Below are 27,908 nucleotides of genomic sequence, written 5' to 3'. Positions count from 1 at the left end.
AAGCCATGCACACGCTCAGGGCCTCAACCTTCTCCTTTCCCTGCAGTCCTACAGCACAACCGCCTCTTCTACCACCATAGCATGCGTTCAGCTGTAAAAGAAAACATGCATGAGCTGAAAAGAACCAAAGTTTCAGGCAAAAGCATACATCTGTCACATACACCCCCCCCCAATGGAAAAATGAAGGCAGTACTCAGAAATTCAACACTGTGATTAAAGAACTTTTATAGTCTTCAAGGTTTTAATTTGAACAGACATTTCTACTATGTTCTCAACATATCTACAGCAAAGTTTACAGTCACTTTGTATCTGGTTTTCACCCTCCAAATGGCTAAGCAATTTGAGCCATGACACTTTTTCTCAGATCTGTTACTTTTTTTTTTTTGCAATATATTTAACACCACAGCAGTTGGGATTCTGTAAATGTACATCATACATCTACCAACACAGCATACAACTCCCAGCCCTGTTACTTATTTCATCAATAAAAGAAATACAAGACTGACTGATGCAGCATCCAAGTCCAGTTAGCAATTCCAGGTGTTCAGACAGAAGTGCACTCATCACTTAAATTTGTACTAGTTGATAGACACATAGCACACATCACACAGTGCTATTCAATGTCACAGAGTTACAAAAAAAGGGAGTGCTAGTATAGACATTTTCTCCTCATACAGGAACCTGTACACGATAGCACTTTCTGGGGCTTTAGCAAAGCATACATTAGACGCCAATATGCTGTACAGTGCAATTTAAGTTATATCATATGCAACATGGACAGTAGTGCACTTAAACCAGTCACCACATTCAAGAGTTAGATTAATACAATCAAAATATTGAAGGTATATATTCCCTTATGAAAACTGTGCAAGTTAGATCCTTTTCCCTTTTTTTTTTTTTGGTAAATGGCAGAGCGTCCGCATTGACTGACCCCAGAGTTTGGGCGAGGGGACCCTCAGTGTCCAGCTTATTACACAAATAACTATGTGCAGAAAGAGCAGAAGCAGGGGCATCAGCAAAGGTGTAAGGCAGTGTCAGGCTAAAGAGCCAGAGCTGGGCACTGCCACAGCGCTCACAGCTCAGGAAGACACAGGTAACCTGCAAAACGGGTGTCAGCGACGGCGTGTGGCAGGGTCCGGCGGGTATCTCCCTCTAAGAGGAAGCAAACTGATCATCAATATTAGGTATGTGTATAAATGTGTGGGGCATACAGGAAAGCAAAGAACTGGAGCGCTCCATTATGTGTTACCCGAGCAGCCACCAGACTGGAGCCTGGAAAGCACTGGGAATGAAAAGGTTAAAAGAGAATATGCAAGTAGCCTGACAAAGTATCTGTGAACTGTCTTCTCCCAGGAGGCTGTAAGGGTCCATGCATATTGTCTCAGCTCCACCACCTGCACTACCTAGCAGGACCGCTCCAGATAAGGTCTCATGGTGATTACTCGCGGGTTAACTTGAGCCTCCAGCTCCTGCTATCGGCAGTGACTGCAAGGCGACCCATGGCAGAGAAATCGGGGAAGAAACTGCTGTGGCTACTCAGACCCACACTAGCATTTTCACATGAAGGCTGTGATCCACACCAGCACTAAGCCAAGGCAGCACCCGGCACTCTGGTGTGTGTTGAGCCCCAACAGACAAGTCAAGGATGAAATGCCAGCTCAGAGATAATTTTCTGCCTTTTGTTAGCTGTCACAACTGGTTACACAATTTCCTCAGATGCCTGCAGTTTGCATGAGAGACTAGAGCCAGGCAATTAGGTAAAAACCCCACCTCTTTCCTTCTCTATTATTTAGCTCAATATATAATTACTATGTTAATAAATTGCATAACCTTTAAGTGTGTTTTATGTATAGTCCATTATGGGGAAAATAGTGCCTTCTGAATCCTTCCTATCTGGGTAGTGATAATACATTTCAGATGTACAGAAACAGTGGAAATTCTGAACTGGATAGGCATACAACATCCAGACAGGTGTAGATCCCACAGATTTACTTTTAAAGGGTGAGCAATGATTTTCAGGGCTTAGATTTGCAATGTAACCAGAAGGTAGCTCCAAAGCCAATGTCTGGAGGAAGGCATGGCCAACCTGTGCCCTCCCCTGTTACACAGTACACGTCAAGAGCCACCCTGAGCAGCACTCTGTCGGACTTGATTTAGAGAATGTCACTCTCCAAACCTAAAAGCAAACCGGTATCACAAGTAGGGGCAATTATTCTCCTGCCTTCAATGAAAAAAGATTTAAAAGGGACCTTCTTATTTTTTAAGTCAGGTGACTTCAGGACTAAGCTTAGGTTAGTCAAGAAGGAAATAATTAAGGAAGTAAGGACCAAAGCAAAAGGCATTAAGGTAGCACTTAATCACTACCACAATTTTATATCGCTTCCTTGGTTATGGAACTTCTCTTAAAATCTATTTAGTGGTTACAGGATTTTTGCAGATTACTCTCCACTTATTTCTATAACAAGTGAAGATCCTGCACTTTCACATGTATCTACCTTTGTGAGAAGTGGCTTTTAAATAAAGGCAGATTCATTCCAAACCAGCATAAATTATCATGGAAGCTCAACAGTTTCAAAGGGATCAACTCTGATCTAACGTAGGTCCACTAATTTCAGTAGAAACAGGCTAACAAAGTGCTTTTAAAATAATCCCAGCCACATACGTTGTTGTCAATTCACATCATCTCAGTCACATACAGCTACCAATGCAATCAAGCTGAACAAATGCCTAGGTGAGTTAATATTTCAGACTCACTTTTCTGGTTTTTTTTTTAAAGGAAAAAAATTGTCTAGTGAAAACTGATTTTTATAAAAGTAGATTGCAGTCACAGAAACACAAATATCAGCTACAAAATACAGTTACTTGGAAAGAGGCTTAACCCTAAAGTCTTTAAGCAATTTTAGCACCTACAAATGATCTAAACTATTAGCATTTTTGTAGTGTGACAGCTTCTTAACCTGCAGCAGCTACCGAGTATGTTAGAACACCTTAATTTCCAAATTCTGCTTTTGATGTTTCACAAAAGGTATAGTAAGAGCACTAGAGGAAGAAGCACACCAGGTAAAGCAAAAATGTTTTGTTGAGCTGTAGATTAAATGCTGCTCTTGCATCCTAGCCATGCTGCGAACCTGTTTAAGCATACAAAACCAGCCAGTGCGGTTGGAAGTTTCAAGAGAGCAGCCTAGCCGTAGTTAAAAGGACTGCTCTGAGCCACTGTTTTGCAGTGAATGCCTCCGCCAACTACTTAACCTTTTTGTTTTCCAAGTAAAGTTTTTTATTCCTTAGGAAGATATTTGTCCATGAGGGACAATTCCACTGAAGGTCATGGCATGAACACTAGCAGCAGAATCCCTAGTTCAGTTCTGTAGTGCACTGAAATCTCTTGCTCTAGTTTGGCGTTTGACTTACTGCTCCTGAGCCAATGCTTAACACAAAACCCTCCAACTGTTAGATGTGAAGGCTACTGAGACTATCTTATAGACTGGTAAAGCCTGTAGTTAAATTATACCATTTTCTAGTTTTTCTAGGAATCTAGAGAACTAAGCTGCCTTACTCTTGGCAAATGCTTTCAGACAAAATGCCTTTACTTATCTATTCATAACTTGGTATTTTAATCCTGACGAGTGTTTGAGGAGTTCAACAAAACCTGAAAAAGTTCAAGCTAAATGTGAAACATCCTGTCTCTTGGCCCATCCTGGTCATCCATACAGCTGAGTGGAGGCAAGAGTTCCAGCTTCTGACGACACTGTACACAATTTTGAGACAGAAAAGCTGCCAAGAGAGGACACTATGCCCAGCTGTGTACATCTTCTGTAAACAAAACAAAAATCCCTCCCAGAGACCAGGGAGGTACATAGTGTGAAGTGAAGGTTTTAGCAGTGGGAGGACTGAGGGTCAGCTGACCCAGAGGGTTCTGCAATACATGCACCGTCCATATTTAGTCTTTAAAAGGGGACTGGAAAGGAAAGACCTGAGGCAAAGCCCTGCCAGCTCACAGGTTCTCCTACATCTTATCATCTGTTTCCATCTCTGCTAGCTGCCTCCTCAATGCGTTAACCTTTGCCTGAAGTTCCTTGTTGTATTTTATAATGTTGATCATTTCTTCGTGGGCTTCATCTAGGAACTTGGAAGGCCTGTTCCACCGAAGAAAGACACCTGAAAGCCCAGAGACAGTGCAAGTCAGAAGGGTTTCTTGTAACAAGGAAGAAACGTTATCCATATTTCATCAGCTCTCAAGCTATGTGCATACAGTTCATGCACTTTTTTCTCCCCCTCCCCCCCAAACAGCATTTAGAAGTACTGACCCTCCTCTCCAAGTTCACCATTTTATTAAACAAGGTTAATAAAGAAAAAATGAGGGGGTTTCAGTACTTCTTTCTCATATACTGATCAGACCTATCCATATTCAGTCTCCACCTTGCCTTGACAGCCTGCTTGCTTCACCATAAGTAAACTCTTCAGCATGCATGGGATGGAGAAAGTTTCTGCAGCAGGGACCTACCACACAATGTGGTCAGTAATGGAGAAAGGGAAGTCTTGGCTGATATAGAACAAAAGCCTGAGGCCTGCAGAACTTCTGTAGATTAGGCTACATCACTGCAGAAATACTGTGCTAAGTAGTTACGTGGTACTAGTAAGGCTCCCTGGCACAGAGCGGCACACCACCAAACCTTAGAAGGAAAAAGCATTATACCTCTTGGGATGGCACATGCTAAAAATACTTTGGAACAGATTTCAAAGGGAGTGAGATTGCCATCAGCTGGAACACAGACTAAGCATGGAGCAGAGACAGTGCTTAAGAAGCTTTACAAGTAGCCACAAAATATATATTGCCTGCCATAGAAGCAGCAAGCCTGGCTTACCTTCCCAGAGCTGCAGGCTCTGTGGGGCAACAGAGGGCCAGATGACAAGGCTGTTGGCCTCGAAAAGAGGATTCTGGAATTTTCTCAGCTCTTCAGACCTGTTCACCCAGGACCACAGGGACATAGTTTTTTGTGGCAGCTTCAGTTTAGACCTAACAAACCCATAGGGACAAGTTAGCTTTCACTTTTATATTGTAAAGAGTCATCGTGTGAGACCCTCACAGACTAGAAGGCCACAAGCTTTTTCATGTGCTACTAGCCCAGACAGTTCAGGCTAATCCCTTCAGTACCTCTCACCAATGCCACTTTAGGCTTATACCTTGTCCCATTTACTCAACCTGGCTGATTACAGTCAGTTTTGAAGAAACAATGGGGAAATAACATTTATAAGTTGGGTGAAGTTAGCTGCCTGCTGTCCAGATGAAGTCACCTGCTCGAAGTGGTTCGACTGCCAGGCTTTGAAAGGGACTGAACTCCTGTGTTAAGACAGAGCTGGGAGGTGTGGCAGGTCTGCATCAAGGACAGACAGTAGTGCAATTCTCAGGGTACATTAAGGCGGCAGAACCGCTGGACTCGTGCAATGGGCACATCTGGTTAGGTCCCTCTGGTGGCAAGAAGCATCAGAGCACAGAGAGAAAGCCACGCTGTTTTCCTGGGTCAAACTACCTCCACGTTTGGAGTTATACAGAGGTCTGGGTCTGTTCCTTAAATTCTGGCAAACTTCATTCTGCTCGCACTAGCAAATTGAACTGCCACCCAGGCAGGAGATTGACTGTCCCTGTGAATGCTTCAGACAGCACAGGCTTAACATCAGACTTCAAACATTCTCTGTGCTCACGGGCTGACATGGTCAGATGTGACAGGCAGGTTATTACATGTAACATTCAATATTCTTTCAAATTTCATTTTACTGGTTTCAAGTCTAACTTGGTTTTGCAGATGACCAAATCAGCAGCTCTGCAGAAGAATCTCTTCTAAGCAACATTTAAGGGCAGACACGTTTATAGGAAGCTTTAAATTGCCTTCCTTATCTGTAATTATCAGTTCTGTTTTTCCCTTCTACTCATTCGGCGGTCTTCAGTTAAGGAGGACACCATCAGACACGGTCTTACCAGGGTCAGCAATCCTGAGAACAGAACTGCCAAATTCAGAACAGGAATCCAAACCTCTCTGGCAGCTGGCATCTGCCACAGAAGGCTCCAGTCCTCTGGGGCTCCACCGTGTTTACTACTCCCAGTAGCCCTACTCGGGGCATACCTAGAGCTGCCCCACCTGGTACAACACAGCACCTAGCCCAGGCTAGGATTTCAGGAGCTAGGTGCTGATCTGCTCAAGCTTCTAAAAAAGCTCAGCACAGGCCTATCACAACCTGACAAGGCAGACTCCAGCAGAATGCAGTCCTGGCTGCTTCCTTTCAAAGCTGCACAAGCATCCCCATCCAAGAGCTCATAGCGTTCACTCAAAAAACTCAACCAATGCAAACTGACAATTCACACTTCTCAGAGTAACAGGTTACAGATGGAGGGATTTTTGGTCTTTCCATTGAAGTTGCAGTACTGCATGGACAAAGAGACCTCAAACCTAATCCTGACGCTCAGAGCCAAACAAGTAAAACTTTTGCCAAGGTGTAACTGAGGCTGAAGATGTTCAAGGCCAGGTTGGACAGGGCTGGGAGCAACCTGGGCTAGTGGAAGGTGTCCCCGCCCATGGCGGGGGGGGGGAAACTAGATGATCTTTATGGTCCCCTCCAACCCAAACTATTCTATGATAAGATCTTCCACAGTTTCCACTTGCAACAGTTAATGGATGATATAAAAACCCAAAGCCTTCCTTTCCTGGTGGTATTGGGACCACTGGGCTGCAGTCATCTTCCTCCCTGACAGTTAAGGTAAGAACCAGACTTTTCAACTTTGGCTTCTGACTGCCTTGACCTTCTCCTCCAGGCCTGCATGGACAAGTTTGCTTCTCACCACTATGAGTCACACCATTGCTGAACTCTAGCTGTTTATTCTTTTATGGGAAGAGTTTCTGCATAAGAGACTATATAAACTGGTGATGGGCAGAGATCTTTCAAGGCCACAGAGGGAAACTGAAAAGACAATCTAAGGTATTAGCTTGGACTTGAAGATTAATTCAGCTCCCTGCCCATACCACAAAATTTATTTAGTCACACTGTCCCACTTGTAAGAGGGACAAGCCCCCTAACATTGCATCAGACTACATAACTGCAACGAGAAGTTCACCCATGCTAAGGGAGACTGCGCAAGCACTCTCACCGTTTTTCAAAGCGAGGTACCTTTATTTTTATCAGATACAGTCCAATAGTTAGAGTTCAAAGCAAGAATCCTCACCAACCTTTCGTTTTCATTGTTTCCCAGGAAAGTCCCAAACTGTGAAGCGTAAGCATGTTCGAAGAGCATAATGAGGAACTGTTCATTGAATTCAAAAGAGCAAGGGAACTGACGAAGTATTTGCCACACACAGTCCAAAAAGAGCAGAAACACTGGGGCCTCCCATTTCTGCTTGCCATTTGAATAGGCTGACTGGGCACAGCGCTGCTGGAAGGGGTGACCAGCCTATACACAAGAATCAGAGAAAGCATCACACAGACTAATGGGATGTGAGTACATGTAGCAAAATGACTTTAGGTTTAGTTCTGTCCATGCAACAATGCTATTACTACTCTCATCTACAACAGTAATTTCATCAAGCATCCAGTCACAAACTGCTAGGAACCATGACCAACTTTGCTGCCTTTTTCAGGCTATGTAAATAACCTTGTATTTGATCAGAGAATTTTTACCAAAACAAGCTGGTGCACCAAAGGACCAGGCTGAGGATATTAGCTGCAGAAGTGCAAAGAGTAGAACTAAGTTTGTTGTTTAGTCTGAACAGCATTCTCTAAATTTAGAGATGTTCACCCCGAGCACACAAAACAGGTAAATCCCCAAAACCAAAACACTACCATGAGAGGCAGAGGCACAAATGAGTCAGTTAACGATGTTGCTCTTAGGACAAAGGCCATTCACACTACACAGGGCTGCAACAAGGTCCAACCTATTTGCTGCCTCTCAGGCTATTTCTCAATACAACTGTCACTGGAAAAGATTGCCGCTTTGTCCATAGGCATTTCTTACCTGAAGCCACTCCCTCACAACAAGAGATTCAAAGCCACGTATGGTCCTGCACCTCGGATCCAAGATAATCTGTGCCAGAGAAGTGACCTGGAGCGTTGAATCAGTTCCTTCAGTCCCATGGACTAACACTGATGCACCTTCCCTGTAAAAGAAAAAGGTGGAAAGGAGTAAGGGTATGAACAAGCAGAACACATCAAGGACATCTGCATTCCAATGGACACCATGACAACCCATGGACACCAGTATTGCTACCATGACAATGCTGAGGTTTTGCTGGCACTTTATCATTTCCTCTCTCTCATAAGCTCCGCATCCTGCATGGAAGCATACCACCTTCTCCACGTGGATACTCAACCAACACTAACCAGAGCTTTACATCACTTTAGGCTTAGCTTCTTGCTAAGCATTCTGGAAATCCAGAGCTTTTGCCACATTGACAAGAGATGCATGGTGAGATCTCTTTCTGGTTCTCACAATTTTGAAATGGTACCCCTTTGAGTTATAGCATGGAAATGCATCTCAAAATTTGCTTGTGTCATTTATTGGATTTGCTAAGTACTCTGAAATTTTCCCATAAGCACTGCAATGAAGACACATCATCCCCTCAGATGCTCTGCAAAACAACACTCAGATTCTTCCTCAAACTGGGCTTAATTGCATTTGGGCCTCAACTGGGGTTTACTGCAAGAAAAGCTAGCCAATAAGCCGGTTCAGGAAAAAAAGAAAGATGGACAGAGCTTGGCCTCCAGAAAGGCAGCAGAGTTCGCATGCCGAGCAAGGAAGCTTGTCAAAGAGCCAAGCCCAAAGGTTCTTCGCTCATCAGCCAGCATAAGTGAATCAACAGAACAGCATGAGGAGAGTGCCCTCAGAGTTTGGGGCAGGAAGGTTTTGCACATTGCTAGGGGCCCAGGTGCTGTCACCCCCTGCCCCAATCCAGTAGGGGCTGCCCAGGACAGCCAACTGCCTCCCCTCTTCTCCATCTTATGCTGTATTTGGATACAATATCAAAATCTCATCCATATGCTCCTGAAAGAAAGACTATAGTGTTAAACGGTATTTGTTGCCTTTACTCTTCCCAAACTTTGGCTCAATGTCTCACTTCTGCCAACATCCTTACATCTAGAAAGTGAATTGCAGGTTGCATTTGTTTCTATACAGAGATCCAAGGTACACAGCAAAGCATTGGTAAGAAAAATCAATCTACCAAGCAAGTAGCCTTGCAGATATGACCTGCTTTTTGAAATGAAGAGCATAAAAATCTGTACCTTAAGTATTGCAACACCTTTGTCTACAGTCCTACATCTAACCCCAACCCATTTATGGTTGCCTCTATGGTATAAATAATATTCAGATACTTTCCTCTCTTCCTCCCCAAGGCAGATAAAGAGGCTGCTTAACAGTCAAGCACAATTGCAAAGGCTAACCGCAAGCCTACATGCTCCTCAAAACGGGGCACACCAAGATGACACTATTTTCACCTTTCATCTTTCAGGCCCCAGACCTTCAAGATCTGTCCCAGCCATTCCCTCCTTGCAGCCGATATAACTGAACCACCCTTGTTAGCCCAGCTGTAATCAAGGCAGACCAGACACCAATGCCAGGCTGGCATGCCATAGCACCAGGTAAACAGAAAAAGCAAAGCTAAAGTTAAAAAATGATGGAATTGCTTGTTGTCCCAACAAGCCAGAGGAGTTTCGTCACCGATCTTTCTCATTATACACACGCAGCAAAGAATTACAGATAAAGCTATTGATCAAGAGCAATCCTTTTCTGGCACAGTCAATAACTAAACAAGCACAGCCAGTGCTTTTAAAAAGCACAGCAGCTCATACTTTAATGCAGTAATGCTGTTTTACCAATGAGACTGCATTTCAGCCTACTTGTGTATCTGTGTAATATTCCCTAGCTGGTATGAAAAGCTAGGTTTTCCCCAGGTTTTGAGAAGGGCCTTCCCCGACAGAGCCACAAAGAAATCACATTTAGACCCCTGCATTTGGTCTTACAAACCGTGGCACCCGACAGCTAGCTTTTGTTCTCCAGCCAGAGGTCTGAAAACAAGTTAGCCAAGTCAGCAGTATGTTAAAGGAATGTCAGGTTAAAAGAAGTCGCAAGCACTTAAAAGGGATGAACAGGATTGCTTAAATAGGCCTATGGGGATAAAACTTTCAAGAATAAAAAGCACCAGACCAATTCCTGGGGAAAATAAGAAAATGCCATTGTTTTAATCTTTAGAAGCAAGGTGGGGTATTGGAAAACTTCAGCTGCAAAAAAAAAAAGCCACCAAACAACAAACTTTATAACCACTTCTGTGTTCTCAATTTACTAGGCTACTGAACAGATACATGTCTGAGATGGACAGATTCTAACGTAAACCTTCAATGAAGTTAACTACATTAGATTGGTTGCATCAGATGCAGGAATATACCTTAACTAGATGATCCAATACCTATTCTTAGTCAATATTTCCTCCTTCAGGCAGCTTGTACTTCTAAAGATGCAAGCATGATTTATTGGAGAAACATTCCTCAACCATGATGAAATGGTATGTTGCATGGGTACAAGCAAGCCAGTTACTAATACTTAAAGTGGAAGCAGAGGTATTTAACAAGCAATCTGTAATGAGTGAATGAGAAACTCAAGGCTCTCTGAAAAAGATTTACCTGTCAATACACTGAGCAGCTAGACAGGCTGCAGTTAGTATCTCCTTGATGTGAGTCAGCCAGTTGGAAGCTTCCAGTTTACTAAGCCAGCGGTCCATATTGTGTGACTGGTCATTACAAGCTTCCACAAGTTTGATGAGGCTTTCCTGCAGAATATTAAACCTTTGGGAAAAGCAAAATATTATTGATAAGCAGTAACAGCAACAAGGACAACATGTTTACAGAAATACACTGATCTCAAAACCAAGCACTACAATTTATATGCAGTCATTTCAAAAAGCATGACCCTATAGAAGTGAGGTCTCCTGCTTTCAACGGTAATGCCAAACCAGGGCCAACAGCCAGCACAGTGCCACTCTTTGGACATAAGCAGTCTCTTACTTTTCAAAGCAAATTGCTTCATAAGGCATTACAACAGCAGGGTCTTTTCCTTATCTTGAGCTGTGTGTGTGTGCAGCCATATCTTAACACTTTCCATGTAGAAAGTGTTACAGTAGCCTCACCCCCATTACCAAATACAAGTGTGACGGTAGTACAGACATTAGCAAGTGTCAGCCAAGCTTCAAGTGCTGCATTTTCACTCTCTGTACTACACCAGAAGTTTTGGGGGAGTTTTAACTTGTAGAGCTGCAACAGGAATCTGAAAGCCTTCCAACACAAGGACACATCTCCACTGTGACACACATTTTTAAACTAGACTCAGCTTTGCAACATAGAAATTAGTTTGGCTAATTTCTTAAGAATGAAAGAAAAACAGGGGCAGGGAACATTTCTGCATTTGCTGCATTATGTCCTCAAGCCCTGGAAAGCTGCCATTCAGCATACAGCTGATAAAACCAGACGCTTCTCTGGTCTTATTTCACACTACACCTGCCAGGGACACCAAACTACTGATGGATCAAACACCACTTAACACTGATTCCAGCATGTGCTCAGGTCTAATAGAGGATGCAGCTAGCAGACTGGATCAAAGAACAGATCTCTGACAAAGCCAAATGACAAAGAGATATTTAGTCTTCACATATTATGGTTTATTCATTCCTCTATCTGATGCTTAAATCCACCTGTAAAATAATCAACATAAAATTTAAGTCCACCTAAGATTTTTAGAAGCAAAGCCAAACACTTCAAAGCAATGGGCAGGAAATTCCTTATACTAGCTCCTCAAGAGCTGGCCCATAGAGTGGTGAGAGGAGCAACTGCTTTCCAATAGCCCCAGTAACATTACTGCATGCCCACGTAGAAGGATTCTCCAAAACTAAGCCTTGAAAGCAGTTGAATAAGGTCAGACTAAAAGTCTATTAACTTAGTAGCTTGTTTCCAAATAACCCAATTTTAGAAGTCTAGAGAAATTTACTGTGTAACAGAAGCATGACTGCCACAGAACAAATCCTCAAATGCAGAAGTTTTCTGGCCAGGTACTTGCTAATTCCTGTGTGCTACTGCAAAAGGGGAACACAGGAAAGCTGGATCACAGCTACATATGGTCAGAGAAAGAGACGGCAAAGGGAGATTGCCTGATGTCTGAAACCTGCAGTAGGTTGTTCAGAATAAGGAACCAAACACACCTTTCCAAAGCCAAACACCTTTATCATGCACATACCCCAATTTTGTCAAAAACAGAACGTGACTGTTGACAGGAACCAGGCTACATGGCCACTTCTTACAGAAGCAAACACTTGGTGGAGCTAGCATGGCTCTGCCAATGCAACCCTACAAAGCCACACACAGAGGAGAGCCTGTGCTATTTCACCCACCTCTCAATACATTTGTGAATCCTCCTCCATTGGGGATAGTGTACTTCTTGTTCAAAGCCCCCTCCTTTGGCCCTGGCCTGCTGGGCAACATTCAGGGACCTCGTATCAATGATGTAGCCACGCTTGCCAGGCCGTAGTGTGGCATTAATAAGCTTCTCGTCCTCTTTACACCGTCTCCCATTTGTACCTGTAAGAGGCTGGCTACTTCGCATCATGACCTGCAGAGACAAATAACCATGACTTAGGCATTTCTCCAGGGAAATAGAGGGACTTCAGACTGAAAGCCACTGATCACCTGAGCGCCAAGCCAAGAACAGAGATTTAAACTCAGTATGCAAAGGACACCCCTCCATTAAAGGATTTCTCAGGGGTCTGTAATGCAGACTGCAAACTGATGCATTAGATCATTGGTTCTCAACACCAGGCATGGAGGACAGCTCTCTAGAGAAGTGTGCTACCGAAATTCACCCAGGGTGCTCCTGTTTTCCTTCACAGTTCAGGTCACCTGTTACAATGCTTATGGGAGTGAGATAGCTCAACCTTAAAAAGCCTCCTCTGTCAGTTGAGGGCTAAAATTCAAGTGGGGCCCTCCTGGATCTCCAGCTCTTTTCTGTGGAGTTTCACCAGCAGGTGCAGCTCTCACCCCACCATGCTTCCTACTTCCATCTGCTTCAAGTTTGATCCACCACACCTGGACCCAGACAGACAAACGTCCTGATCTGCACTGCCTGATGCACAGAAACATCCCCTTAGTTCTTCCTACAGCTGCTGCTCTCCCTTGCCCTGAATCATTCAGTTTTCAAGCACAATCCCTTGCAGGGACTGAATTTATTTGAAAAACAGAAGTAGAAATCCTTGACTTGAGCGATCATTTGGCAGGCTGCTTTCTAACTTACGGATGCCTTCTTAGAGGCTTTATCCCTTTAATTATTCCCTTAGTACCACCTTTGTGAGCCACTGAACTGGCTTCCTGATGATAGTTCCTTTATCAACCAACATCTTCAGGATTGTCATCTTTAACATCTCTTCCCAACTGCGTTTTTAAAACACTTGAGTCATTCATGTGTTAGATGCCTCTTAGGTATAGTTTTACTTAGTGGCTAGACTAATAAACCTTGGGTCCACAGATTTATGAGCTGAGATTTCTCTTTAGCAAATGCCTTTCAATTCAGAAAGCATCCCAGCAGCTCAAATAACTGAAATGTGAGGGCAGCCAGTCACCAAGCCAAGCTATGCTCATGAACTCTGAGTCAGGAGAGCAACATGACAGCCAGCGTTACTGTCACAAGTTCAAGCACTCTGAGCCAAGTGCTATTATATTCCTCACACTTGAACTGTGCACAATTTGGAGAGGCAATTGAACAAATCTTCCCTCGATAATTTTCAATTGAGCCAAGAAAAAGCAGAAAGCACAACTGTTATGAAGTTGGTGGATGGCTGATTTTAAAGCAAAGCAAAAAAACCCAAAGGTACTACTAAGTCAGACTAGACATCCTCCAATTCAAGCCTTACAAGTCTCAGCAACAGGAGGTGAGAACACTTCAGAGCACTTGACTCAGAAGCCTGGATCAAGTTTACAAGCTGCAGGTTGGACATCCCAACACCCTCAGAACTAGTCATATCAGCAAGAGATAAAAAGAATTAACTCAACAATTTTATTAAGTACATTTCTTAATTACAGTGCATCATTCACTCAATTAGATTTTTGGCTTGTCAAAAGGTGCTAAAGTCTGCACAACACCAAGAATTTGCTGCTCCTGAAACCTGTTACACATTGTTCCTTCAACAGTTACACAGCAGAAGTGGTGCTGGCTCTGGGCATGCTTGCTGTCATTGTGACTGTTAAAAAGGAAACAGCCCACCACCCAGAGACAGGACAATGTGGTTTCTGCCATCTTTTCAGCACAAAACCTCTTGGCTGACAAAGCAAATAAAGGTGCCAGCAGTGGCTTTACAAGTCTCATCTTGCTCTTACTGCTGCAAGCAAGCTTATGCCACACACACTCCCAAACAAGCAGATTAACAGCTGTTTCTAGGATGGAGATTACTCATTCCATCACCCAAAATGAGTTTCACTGCATACACTTAGTAAGTTGGAAACCAAAATAAGCAAACTTTGTGTGAACTGTATTAAGTCTAGAGCTCAAGTTGTTTTTTCATTCAATGGATTCACACACTTCCTGCAGGTACAACCATTACTCAAACGCAGCTTACCATCCCATTCTTCTTATGATAATAGCTCAGGACTGGGAAGCGACTGCCATGGCGAAACATGGCAACTTTCCGAAGCGCTTCATCATCAACGGATTTAGGGACAATGACAACTGGAGGGTAGGAGGGGCAGACAGAGAATTCCTTATTGATGCAGCTTAGACGCCATTCATCTGTCTGAAAAAGATCAGAACACATAGGCTTTGGGTCAGAGAAAACATTACTACTGTTACAGCATAACATATTAGGGCAGAGGATCTTCCCTATTCAGGACAAAGCACGCACAGAGTAATATTGGTGATCTATGCTATTTGCACCACAGATGAAAGTTCAGTTGTCACTACTGACATAATCACTTTTGTTCACACAGGAATCTGGACCCCCCATAACAGCACAACTACACTAATCTGTCAGATCAAATCCAGCACCACATCTTGTCTCAAACAAGAACATGGCAGAAGATGCCATTCAAGAACAAACAAGCCACTCTCTACAGTGTCTTCCTCACCCACTATCTCTCAGATGTTGTATTACAGATGCTTTAAGGTATATCCCTACCTAGTCCTTTTAATATCCATTTATAAGCTTATTGACCAATTATTTCTGGCCCCCACACCTCTTGATGCTGCCTGCAATCATAATAGCTTGTTGCAGCTGCTCCCAGAAGCTCATTACCCAGCATGCAGATAAAGCTCATAAGCAACAGAAGAAGTTATCAGGTGACTCCAGTTCTTGAGGTGCAGGAATTGAACAACTGTTCCCCATCTGGTTTATCCACATCCTCAAACAGCACAAAATAAGCCTGCGTGGTCAGAAATGGGCAACTGTAGCTTTTAGTTATTTCACAGACACAGCAGACAGCATGTCTGCAGTACACATTACGACATAACTCAGAAAATTTGCAGACAGCTTCAATCTCATAGGAAGTAAGAGCATGGTATGCCTCTGGGAAGGCCCCAGAACAGAAAAGTATTCCTACATCAGCAGACTTAGAGGAAAAAGGTTGATTTAGATGCAGGTAACACAGGCTTAAACCTCTATCTGTACTGAGAGCAAAGTTAGTAATACTATCCACAAGGCAACGGTGGCCAACAAAGGCAAGAATGTCTACCAACCCCAGATGATAAAGCTGCTTTGAGGTGAAAACTGCAGTTTAACATTTCCAGCTTGGCTCTCTTCTATGGGCTCTGCTTTACATAAAGCACTGCAGCTCTTCCTCCAAAAGCACCTTCTGGAACCAATACAGCATCTAAGCCCAAAGGTCTCATCGTGAACTCCTGTTACATAGTTTTTCAGCCAAACACTTGTGAAAGAAGTGCTGAATATTGGCACCCTGCATGCACTTGGCATGAGAACTCAGGCTACCCGATACCCAGGATCAGACGCAGGACTTGGCTCAGTCTCAGACAAACCCAAAGGTCAATGAGCAACCTTGCTGACAAGGTGTCCTCGCTTACCGAAGTCCAGGCTGGAAGAGCTGACACTGCCCTAACTACAACCTTGGACAAACCCAGCCTTCATGGAGGGCTTGCTGCTTCTGGACTGGTACTGCACCACGCTCTCCTGCATTGAGGATACCATCCAGGTATGCCAAATGGCCACAAGGCATATATTTTCCACGGGGGCACATATCACACTGCAGAACCTTGCCTAAAGTTTGGCAGGGAACTGAGCTCATGGTCCCTGATGGCAGGATGGTGGCTTGACTGGGCTGTATCTTCAGTCAGTGCATCCTTACCCTACATTTCTTATGGCCAACAAAACCTACTGGCAGAAGCCTCAGTGGGGGGAAAATGACCCAGAAGCCTCTACATGTTTTAATTTTAACAGCAGTGTTAAATTCTTAAAAGCAGCAGCAGAACAGCAGTCAAGTTTGCTTGTAAAAGCTCCAGACACAAAGTAGTAAAAATGAAATATAAAAACGTTTTGAAGAGGAAGAGGCAGCTGCTTTGAAGGTGGATTTTTCCTTTAGTTCCTACGCATTGACATGACACACGTGTAAGAAAGCAAACAAGACCTTAAGTAACCCCTCAGCTGAGGTGGTTTTGGTAGACTGGGAAACATTTGCATGCCGTTGCAGTAGGCAGAGACCTCATACAGATGCCATAAAAATACCTCTACTCATTTGTGTTCAAAGAAAGCTTCAGCTAGACAAAAAAGTAGGGGGATAAAGCAGGTATCACAGAAAGTAAGAGAAGAGCATGACAGTTAAATTATACTGTAACAGAATACACAGAAGCCCACATCAATTCAGAAAGGTTGGTTTAACATGCATTAATTATACAGCTCTGATCAGAGGTAGGTCTCGTCTCTTTCCTCTCTTCCAGAGGCTTGCTGCCTCTTGCCCCTACACCTCCTGCTTGGTACCTGATCATAGAAACCAATCTGACTGGCTCACTGGTCCAATGGTAAACTAGGACTGATTGAGGTAGGATTTCTGGCAATGAAGTCTTTCCATCAGAAGAACAAGCTGGTCCAATTCACAACACAGTTTTGTCATCAGTAGATCCAAGGCACACAGGCTGTGGCATAGGAGACAGCAAAACTGTCCCTTTTGGTAACAGCCCAAGAAAGATGCTGGGAAAGGTACATGTGCATTATCATCATCAAGAACAGCAACTGCTACTAGTGTTTAGCAGCCTATCCAGACAGGTTTGCACCATCCTTGCTTATTTATTATTCACTAGCCTCAAAACAGCTCTGAACATCTACCTTTTATAAAAAGCGAAGGTCCTCCCAGATGCAAAGCTAAATTGCCTCTGGCAGTCACATCACAGGTAGAGATTAAAAGCCCTGGATCATGTAAAGGAGGCTGGCTGGTCACAGCTCATGCTTTTATGTTAATGCACCAACAATGATATTTTTTTTATAGCTTTTTGAGGTGTCTACTTTAAGTTAGAGCAGATTTCATATGATTGTGTGCAATTTGTTTACAATGAAAAAAGCATGGATATAGAACAGAACTGATAAATACCTTACTGCCACACAGGATGTGGAGAAGGCAAAATCAGAACTCTGTGGTATGATTTGAGAGACTGACTGTCACTGATATCACCAGCATGAAAAGGAATGGAAGAGTATTGATCCTATTTATCTCCCACTTTGGTAATTTAACTCTGCCCATAACCTCCCCTCCTCACCATTTATAATGCAAGACAGACGATATGTTATGTCATCCAGTTATAATTTACTGTTACATGGGAAGGATGAGGATCGTGGCAGCAATTGGCACCATTTGTCTTCTGTAGCATAGCTACTTCTGCAGAGATCCAGTTAACCTCTGCAATGCCAGCTTCAGACTGCGAAAAGTATACTCCAAGATGAATCAGACAGTAAAACCCAACAGTGTAAGTATCTTCTTGGCTTTTGCTTGGGGTATGTCTGCAATTTGGAAGAAAAAGTTGCCATTATAACTGGAAGAGCAGGTAACAGCAATTTAAGTATGTGCAGCAGTAGATGCAGATACAGGAAACAGGACTGCAATGAAAGAGAAGAGGTAGATCTCACCTTCAGACATCACTGGATATATATGCTGCATGAAGCTCAGAGGAAGTACAAGGTTAACATTTACTTCTCCCAGCAAGAGATCTGTACTTAAAGGATTCAGAAAAAGTCACTTCCACTTCAGGCTAGAAGCAGCAAAGGATTGGTGGTTGAGCATAAAGGGGAGAGGACTCCAAAGAAAACAAAGTAGTCAGAAGTATTGCCTTGAACACAGTGCAGGATTAACTTTTACATTTCTAGTTTTCTTGTCATAGTACTTGTTCAGAGATACTGATTTTTCAAATGTTACTGAAAGGCTAAAAACAGTTATCTTTCCTCCTAAAACTTACAATTATTAGGAGAGGTTGTTTTGCACAACACTGTGTGAAACGACTCAAGATCTACTAATAAGCCTTAAGAAGAAAAGTAAAGAAACCAGCATGGACTTCAAAGGATGCTGCAAAGCAGCAGAGACAGAGGCTATTCCCAAGAACAGGCAGAAGGCAACAAGCCCTGTTAGTAAGAGACTGAGTGTGGACAAGAAGTATACAACATATGCAAAGACTGATGTTTGTCTGATAAGAGCAAAATACGGGCTTTTCACACCATTGCAAACTGAGCCCAAACCCAGGAAGTTCAGCTTTTTTCAAGAAGCTCCAGTACAGAATACAGCACACACAGCTGAACTGTCCAGAACCTTGAGCTCTTTCCTACAACAAAACAGAGGGCGGGGGGGGGGGGGGGGCAGGGGAGAAAAAGAAAAAAAAAGAAAAACAGTGAATGAAGAAAGTGAATTTTGTGGCAATTTAATACCTTCATGTTAATTATACTGTTAGTATACAACCTTCTCATGGCCTCTTCACTTAAAGTTAAGAAGAAACTGAATTTTCCAGAGTTACAATCTGCAGTATCTTGCAGCTGTAGAATTTGGCAGAAGAGAAATCTATTAGCTTTTATCAAACTCCTCAGAAATAAATAAAACCTCCTGTGTGTACTCTTAATTCCATTCAGCCACTCACTGGTTACATAGTAGTACAGTGAAGAAATTTTTTTTTTCCCCACATGTTTCACCTGACATACCTATAACCAATCCAGATCTCATGTATCAACCACCCAGTGCTTCAAGCAAAAAACACAACACACAACAAAAACCTGGATAACCAAGTATTAACTATGCTGTGCAACTTTTACTCCATTCATATATTTGTCTATAGTATCTTTAAATTCTCATCTCACAATACAATAATTCGGAGCCTGCAGGAACTGTGGAGTTTTTGCTCTGACATTTAGTGAAATGTTGAGCTGATTATATTCATATGATTTAACTGTCAACTGAACTATTCTGTTGATCTGTCGGGTTTATCAGAACAGCAGTTCACAGAAAGACACTTGACAGAAGCCCTGCTTCCCTGTGCTGTAGGTTATTCCCAAGAAAATAAACAGGTAGTACACACACCAGCAACCATCGGCAAACAACAGCCCACTGAAACTTTTAATTCCTCCAGTTTTTTTAGATCAAATGAAGACATTTGACTTAACAGCTCTTCCCTTTACACCTTCATGGACTAAATGCAAGACTGCTGTGATAGTATATAGCACCCTCCCTCATCCTGGAGCTGAGCTGCAGGGACAAAGCACTTACGTGGTTTCTATCAAATTCTAGGGGTGATGCTAGGTCACACTGTCAGATCAATAAAATTGAGCAAAATCACACAGTGGGTATGTGTGTCGAGAGAAAACACATTTGGCACAACATACACCAAGATAAATAACTATACAGTATAACAACTAAATTTTTTACTGTATTACCTAACTTTTTTAATCTTTAATTTTTATAGTTTTACTTTGCCACTATAGAATGGGTCAGTTTTAAAACAGCTCTCCTGTAGCAGAAAAATGTGGAATTAATCTGTTACTAGGGGTGCAATGTGAATGAAACACGGTTTTTGACAAGTTGTTACCATACTGGGGAAGGTAAAGGCATAACAGTTCCAGATGGATGATTTAATGGAGAGGGAGGTAACTCTCCGAATTCTACTCATTTGACTTATGGGAGGAGAAAAATTAAATCAGCCATTTACTCATTCTAGCCTGTCATGTAAGACAGTTCAATTAAAGAACAATAAATATTTGGTCCACAATATATTCATCTCTTGTTCAGGAAACACAAGTCATTTGAACACAGCTTTTGTTTTGTTGAACAGCTTCACTGTTTTGTTGAAGTGGAGGTTTTTTGTTAAAGTGGAGCTGAAGTTTTGGGTTAAAAGCCAAGAATTAATCAACAGCTGTTAGTCACCTTTTACAGAAATTATTGCCCTTGAAATGTAGTGCTGCGAAGTAATCAGGTTTTTAAACAAAAACCTTCCAAGGAACATATGTTCCAAAAGCCAGGAGATTCATAAATAAGCTGTCAATTCATTTTTAAACTTCTGAAGGAAAAAAGGGAAAAAAAAAAAGGGGGGCATCAACAGATCCATGTTAGCACCTGTATCATGCTAGTAAGTACAACCATCAGCAGTCATCTGATCCCTGAAATCTAAAAAGGATTTTGTCTACGTGTAGAAAGCAAAACACAGAGGCAGAACCATCTCCTGCAATCGTTCATTGAGCTCCAAAGGATTTCCTTCTGCTGCCTTCAACCCTGCTCTCACACTCCTCCCTTCTCACCGATAGCACCTCTACTGGCCTTTTGATTCTCAGCGAGATGCCTGCAAGCTTCCTCTGCTGAGCTGGGAAGGCATCTGCTGCTTTGCCTCCAAACAGGAGAACACTCTGATCTTTGACTTCTTCAGCTGAAATTAAAACTGAACTGTGGTGCTAGTTATAACAACAGGTCAGTTTGTATGTCTTTATTCAACAGATGAAGATAGGACATAGAGTACTCTAATCAGGAGACAAAAATAGAAAGGTCTCTTAACTCCTTTAATTTTCTAGTGATTTCATCAAATGAAGCTGGTCAAGCTAATCATGTTACTCAGTTATTAGTCATAAACAGGAAGTGATAAATGCTGCAGACAAAAGAAAAAAAATCAATGTTCTTTGATGCTGTACTAATGGATGTGGTCTCAGAAACCTAAGATGATGCAGCAAGCACACATATTTAATGTGAAACAAAGACTTGGACCAAAGAGATGCTAACCCAAAGCACTATTAAAACAGGCAGGCAACTGCAACCGAGCCAGTTCCCACTATCAAATTCAGCATCCTAAAATGAAACTTGCATAACAGATACAACAGGCAACACCCACAAGAACAATTCCTACTTCACAGTTACCAAAATAATACCAACATGTTCTCAAAGCACCTGGAAGAATAGGACTGGAAATTTCCTGCTCTCTGAACCCTCCCAAACACAAACTAGAGCTAAGAGTGTTTCAAATTGGGTACCTTTATCTACTGTCATCGTGCTAGAGCGCTAAGAAATCCTTAGCAATTTTTTAAAGGCAGCCTCATTTCAATTAAGAGGTTGACAGAGATTCATCGATGCAAAGTTAAGTACAACAAACCCGGGCCAAAGGTCTTAAATTGGTTCTTACAATAAGGCAGGCCATCCCCATAAGGACCAAAACATTTCTGACCTTCATGTCCTCCCAGGCAACTTCAAAACAGGCCTCAAAACTCCATTTGTACAAGGTGAAACACAAGTGTGAAATAGGAATAGTGAGCACAAAAAGAAATTCCTGATGTTTACAGAGTGACTATTTGAACAACACCCAGTTTTCACCCAGGCACCAGACTGCTATTCTTACCATCCAGGATTTCCAGTCCAGACACCAGTGGGTGAAATACCTCACAAGCTACCTGCACGAGTATATCCAAGCACCTGTGCATACCCATAACATCCAACTTACCACTGAACTAAGGAGCTCAAACTCTTGGTCAGGCAGAAAAGAGCGCCAGCCATCTTCAACAATTTCAAACATGGGCCGGTAGAAGAAAGGATACATGAGAGTGACAGAATCCAGGGTGGAAAGTGCCTGTGTGGGAGACAGAAATAAACAGCTGCTTAATTCACTCAAACTGCTATTTTATTGCAGGAAAACATACAGCAAACAGTGTTTTCTTCTAATATTGGTGATGCAAACTTAAGCCACCCGGAAGTATTTCAAGTTTAGTGGTCATATACTAAATTACCTGGAAAGTCTTTTAATGTACATAAACCAGCAGCACAAACAAAAGCAGGTAACAGACAATCTAACAGCAGCTGTGGGGTTGTACACAGTATCATTTCTGCAGGCTACCCTATGCAACAGCACACCACAGGATGAGAAAGATACACACTGAACAGGTATAACTAATGGAACACACCCTATGTAGCATTTACCCCATTACTGACAACACAATTTAAACTCAAGAAGTCATGTTGTTTGAGACGCATGAAATTCAACCAGCCTGATTTTGTTTTGCCTCCTCACACTCTGGCACGATGAATCCAAGCTTCATTTTCCCAAATGCTAGAACAACATACTTGATAAGAAAAGTAGGGTGGTTGGTTGGTTGTTTTTTCTTGGTTTTTTTTTTTTTTTTTAAGAAAACCCACACCTACAAGCAACAATATTTTAACAATAGAAAGGAAATCTCCCACAGTTGTCACTTGCCTTCCAGAACATCAATGAAAACCTTCTTGAAAAAAAGGTTGTTGAGATCAGATCAAGATCTGGGAACGTAGGAGTAATTTATCATTATGAATTCTTACCTCAATAGAGCTAGCAATGTTCAAACACTCCTCCATTCCAGGTATATCCAGCTGAATAATTCGCAGATCTTTGCATTTTATAATGATGGTACCCAATGAGCCCACAAACCTACAGCAAGACACAAAGAAAGAGCCTCTTAAGAATGGGATCTTCTAAGGTACGAAGAGGTATTATAGCTCTTCCCACAACATATGCCTACAAGACAAAATTCCATTAGTAGTAATTTATCTGCAATATCATCTTTAAAAAAACAAACAAAACAAAGTCACCTCTTTATTTGGTATTTGGAAGTTGTTGTCCACTTTTTTAATTCCATCCTTGGGATACGGCAGTGATTGGATATGAGATAAAGAGAAGGTTTTCCTCCCAGCTTTTCTTTAAGACATGACAGAGAAAAGGTGTGTTCAGGTATTTTCGGATAGCACTGGAAGTTTCCAGTTTCACTGAAGTAAGCATTGAAACTTTTAATATTGCTACAAACACGTGAGGTTAATTTGCTTTTTAAAATAACATTTCAGCCTTGCTACGTTACACTCCCTTGTCTTTTACAAGAAAGTTTGGTTTCTGATACCTGCAGTGCCACAAAGCAATTTGCTCTGCAGACCTCAAGAGAAGTCAACGTCTTACCACTGCTGGCTACAATGCAAGTCAACCCAGAAAAAGCTCTATGCTACCAAACAAAAACGCAGCTCACAGACGCCCTCGCCAGTCTTCCTTATGTACCTAAAAGAAGGATGATTCCTGAACAGAAAGAGCATTTTCTTTAACTAGCCGCTAGCATTCACAGGAATGACATAGATTTTGGTTCGCAAAGCAGCGAACTGAGGAAAAGCAGCTGAGTTTCCTCACACACCACAGCAGTGCTTGCAGCAGCCAAGGGTGATGCAAGAAGCAGAAGCAGGCAGGACCTGCAGGACCAAGTTTCAGTCCCTCGTGGCCTAACCCTCAGTCAGGCGAGGCATGCACCAGGAAGGGCAGAGCTGTACACACTCCAAGGAGAGCTGTTGCTCAGCTCTGGGTTGCTTCACCTCTGCTACAGAAGGCACCTGTAATTTATTGTAGCATTATTATTACCACAGAAAGGTCATTATCTATTTCTTCCGTGCAGACAAAGGTTAACACGCAGAACCAATTATAATTTGGGTAGTGCTGAAGGAAGAACTACAGGCATTTTGACAGAAAAGTTTCGCAACTCCAGCAGAGCCAGTCTGTGCATCGTTTGCCCTCGCTGCAGAGCTATTTCACAGGTCTGAGATAACAACACAGTGCAGCTATAATGCATCACCAGGGCTCCATTTCCTTTAACCAAAAAGATCATAGGAGACCACCAGAGACTGTTCTGCTTCTCAAACAAACCCTACAGGCCTTACTTCAGTCACTTAAAAAGCCACAAAAATTTAAGCAGCTGATTGATGACCATCTGATAATTAGAGAAAACACCATTTTGTACAAAAGACACTCCTACCATGAAAGCAGAAAAGATGTTATGAACCTGGCACAATGTAACAGTTGTCATGCACTAATAACCTGAAGTAGTGCCAAACTGGACCCTTCCACAACCTTTAATGGTTTAAAGGCCTTGTTATTCCATTCTCTCGGGCACCGAGAATATACTCTTACCCTGTTGTACAGCAAAGTTTCATTGTCGTTATAAACACACATAGCTACTCTCAGGGAAGGAGATGTCTACTCTAGAGACCTTCTAGAAACCAGGGCTGGCAATAAAGGCTGCAAGTACGTGCAGATGTACCTAACTTATTAATCACATACTAAGCTAACAACACACTACCCCTTGCCGTAATTTAAAGTGTTCCTTGCTTATTTGGTATTAACTTACATTATAACTGCAACTAAGCTCATAAAAAAATAAGAAAGAAAAGCTTGTCTACAGTAATTTTCACAACAGAGCTACAGATGGTTTAGTACAAGCATAAGGAGAAGGACAAACCACCCTGATGACTGAGCAGTACTAGATGGGAACTAAATTCCTGAGGCTTCCACCATGCTGTTCCTCTCCACCCTCAGGCCAAGATGCAGCATTTGTCAGAAATTCTCAGAGAAGTCTGGAACATGGGAACAACCTTATTCAGCATCCAGTCCTTCACCCATTCTCCGATTCTGAGGCAATCTGATATCTTTAATTACTGCTGCTTGATTTTTCCAGGCTTGCTGGCAGAAAGGATATCTACCAGATGTCCTTCAAAGGCAGGGGAAACAGGGAAGTGACTTTGTAATTAACAGCAAAAAAGAAAATATTAGGAGGAAACTGAAAAAAGGTGAGGAAGCAGAAGACAATGACCAGGTGAGATGGGACTGCCACTCAACAAGGAAAGCATGATGGGGCAATAGCACACAAAGCACACAGAAGTGATGGTATGGAGGCTCATCCCTGAAGTCTTTTTAACAAAACGGGATGGGCAAGGAGAAAAAAAGTGCTGCAGCTCCAGTTCAAGCGTTATTGATTTCCATAAGCAGCTGGAGAAGTATGGGGATGATGCTGTTGAGCAGTAGGGGGCTGATCTGGGGCTGAGAAAGTTCAGAGCCCACTCCTGTCATCAGTTTTGCCGAGTGACCCAAAGCAAATGACTTTATCACTGCTTCGGCTTCCATCTTTGTTTAAAGGTGGCGGTAAAGATGCATCTTTTATAAAGCATTTCGAGAACTACTGATGAAATGCAATGAACATTTAACACAGAATACTGTCAACAAAGGCTTTTAAACATTAAAAATTCTGACCCTATATATGACAGAAAACCCCTCTTAAGATGCGACAATATCCAAACAGAGCAAGAATCAACCTGCCCATACCAACATTCTGCCCCATGCTCTAATTGACTGTCCTTTCTCCTCTCCAGACCTAGATTTGGGACAGCTGAGGTGCAAGCCAGTATTGACAACCACTCTTCAACCCGTGGGACACAAACAATGAAGTACGGGTAGGCAGGGAAATTAGGAGGCATACCTTTTTTCAATAGAATCAATGTTGGAGTGCAGCAGCCACAGCTCCTCAGCATTGTCTTGACGCCGTGAAGAAAAAATGAGGTGATGGCCAGTCAGACAGAGAGTCCCCTCCACTGCCAGGTAGAAAGGGCGGTGCAGGACGACATTGTCTGCTCGAGGGGTCTTGATCAGCTCTGCAAACTCCATGCTTGCTAGGAAAGGGAATGGGCCCAGGGAGGCCTTTGCCACAAAAGCTTTCTGGAGGAAACAGAGGCAGCCTCAACAACAGCAGCAGGGACGGGATGGAGAATCTGGGGACAGCCTGAAACCGGCGGGCAGCCCTGTCCGATGCCACCGGAGGCAGGCGGGGGCATAACCCGCGGGTGGGCCTGTCCCCCGGCCCGCTGCAGGAAGCCAGCCAGAACGCGGGGATGGGGGGAAGGCGATGCGGGGAGCCGGAAGAGCGGGTGCTACCACAAAGCCCGCTCAAAGCAGGCCGACGCTCTCACAACGGCCCCGCTTTCCCAGGGGGACGCCCAGGGCCTGACCGACGGGGCTCCCTTGGCGGCTCACTGAGGGGAACCGGCGGGGAGGGAGACCTTCGGTGCTTGACAAAAGGAGGGACAGGGCTGCTGCGTGGGGACGCGGCGCAGCGGGGCGGGAGGGCAGCGGAGGAGCCGGGGAGGGTAGCCCCGGGCGGCGGAGGGGGGCAGCGGCCGCGCCGCGCCGAGCCGCCCCAGGACCCCCGGGCCCCGCTGCTCCCAGCAGGCTCCCGGCAGAACACTCCCGGCCGGAAACTCACGGGCTCTTTCCCGGATGTTGGGCGCTCACGTGACCAGCCAGACCCAATCACCGCCAGCGGCCGCCCTCCGGGGGCGGACCTCTTGCCCTTACCGGAAGCGGTACTACCGCGAAGAGCCCGGTGCACCTCACAGCCCCACGACAGCCGTTCCGGGGCCTCACGGGTATTTGAGGGAGGTGGGCAGGGCCGGAGGGGCGGGCTGGGCAGAAAGAGGCGGGGACTCACCGGAGGAAAGCCAATGGGGGAAGGGACAGGAGCGGGGAGGGGCTTGGGGCGGGCCTGGACGATGCCGGAGTGACCCGGCCGGGTGGGGGGCGGAGCTTGGGGTGGGCAGGGGGCGCGCAGGGAGCGGGCAGGGGGCGCGCAGGGAGCGGGCAGGGGGCGCGCAGGGAGCGGGCAGGGGGAGCGCAGAGGCGCAGGGGGCGGCTCTCCGGCAGGACACGGAAGGCGCTGCGGCCAGCACCGCCCCCCGCACTCCCGGCGGAGCCGTCAGCCCCTTCTCCGCCCCCCCCAGCCCGGAGCTGGGCTCCCCCGGCCGCCCCTGCCCGACGCCCCGCTACGGCTGTACCCGTTCCTTCCCAGCGTAAGTCCCAGCCTGTGCTGCAGTCGGAGCTATTCGGAAAGGACAGACCTCCCCCCACCCCCACCCCTCTTAATATCATCCTGGGCATCATCCCAAAATTTCCCCGCTGTTCCAGGGCACGCTGTGGTCTGTAGCTGCTCCTTTACCGCCTGGAGCGTCCAGGACAGCGCCAACATCCCCCGGCTGGCGGTGGGGATGCAGAGACTCAGGTGTGCGCAAGCCCGAGTGCTTTTCATAGACTCAGAATGGTTTGGTTGGAAGGGACCTTAAAGGTCACCCAGTCCCACCCCCCGTCACAGGCAAGGACCCCTCCCCCCAGCCCAGGCTGCCCCCAGCCCCGTCCAGCCTGGCCTTGAGCACTGCCAGGGATGGGGCACCCACAGCTGCTCTGGGCAGCCTGGGCCAGCGCCTCGCCGCCCTCACAGGGAAGAATTTCTTCCTCATCTCTCATCTCCATCTCCCCTCTCGCATGTAAAGCCATTCCCCCGTGTGCCATCGCCACCTGCCCTTGCCCAAAGCCCCTCCCCAGCTTTCTTGCCGGCCCCTTTAGGCACTGGCAGGTGCTCTAAGGTCTCCCCGCAGCCTTCTCCTCCCCAGGCTGAGCCACCCCAGCTCTCCCAGCCTGTCCCCACAGCAGAGCTGCTCCAGCCCCTGAGCATCTCCCTGGCCTCCTCTGGCCCCGCTCCAGCAGCTCCGTGTCTCTCCTGTGCTGGGGACCCCAGAGCCGGACGCAGCGCTGCAGGGGGGTCTCACCAGAGCGGAGCAGAGGGGCAGAG

At 44.5% G+C, this 27,908-nt stretch overlaps 1 protein-coding gene across 2 annotated transcripts; it reads right to left on the bottom strand.

The window, feature by feature from the left end:
• Positions 1-208: 208 nt before the first annotated feature.
• MTMR9 (myotubularin related protein 9) lies at positions 209-26,561 on the bottom strand. 2 transcript variants are annotated; one of them, XM_013304574.3, is made up of 11 exons: positions 25,770-25,961; positions 23,077-23,182; positions 22,807-22,915; positions 21,962-22,087; positions 14,631-14,804; positions 12,417-12,634; positions 10,660-10,821; positions 8,000-8,141; positions 7,218-7,438; positions 4,863-5,014; positions 209-4,155 (listed from the first exon to the last, which is right to left on the bottom strand). In XM_013304574.3, exons 1-11 carry the CDS (start codon positions 25,819-25,821, stop codon positions 4,004-4,006), a joined length of 1,614 nt encoding a protein of 537 aa, XP_013160028.1. In that variant the 5' UTR covers positions 25,822-25,961; the 3' UTR covers positions 209-4,003. The 2 variants fall into 2 exon arrangements, with proteins under 2 accessions (XP_013160028.1, XP_005244656.2); XM_005244599.4 differs by lacking the exon at positions 23,077-23,182 and having other exon boundaries at positions 25,770-26,561.
• Positions 26,562-27,908: the final 1,347 nt, after the last annotated feature.

This window comes from Falco peregrinus, chromosome 7, assembly GCF_023634155.1.
Source record: "Falco peregrinus isolate bFalPer1 chromosome 7, bFalPer1.pri, whole genome shotgun sequence".
NCBI classification, from domain to species: domain Eukaryota; kingdom Metazoa; phylum Chordata; class Aves; order Falconiformes; family Falconidae; genus Falco; species Falco peregrinus.
The sequence above is the reverse complement of the archived record's forward strand: the minus strand, read 5'-3'. Positions and strand labels throughout refer to the sequence as shown.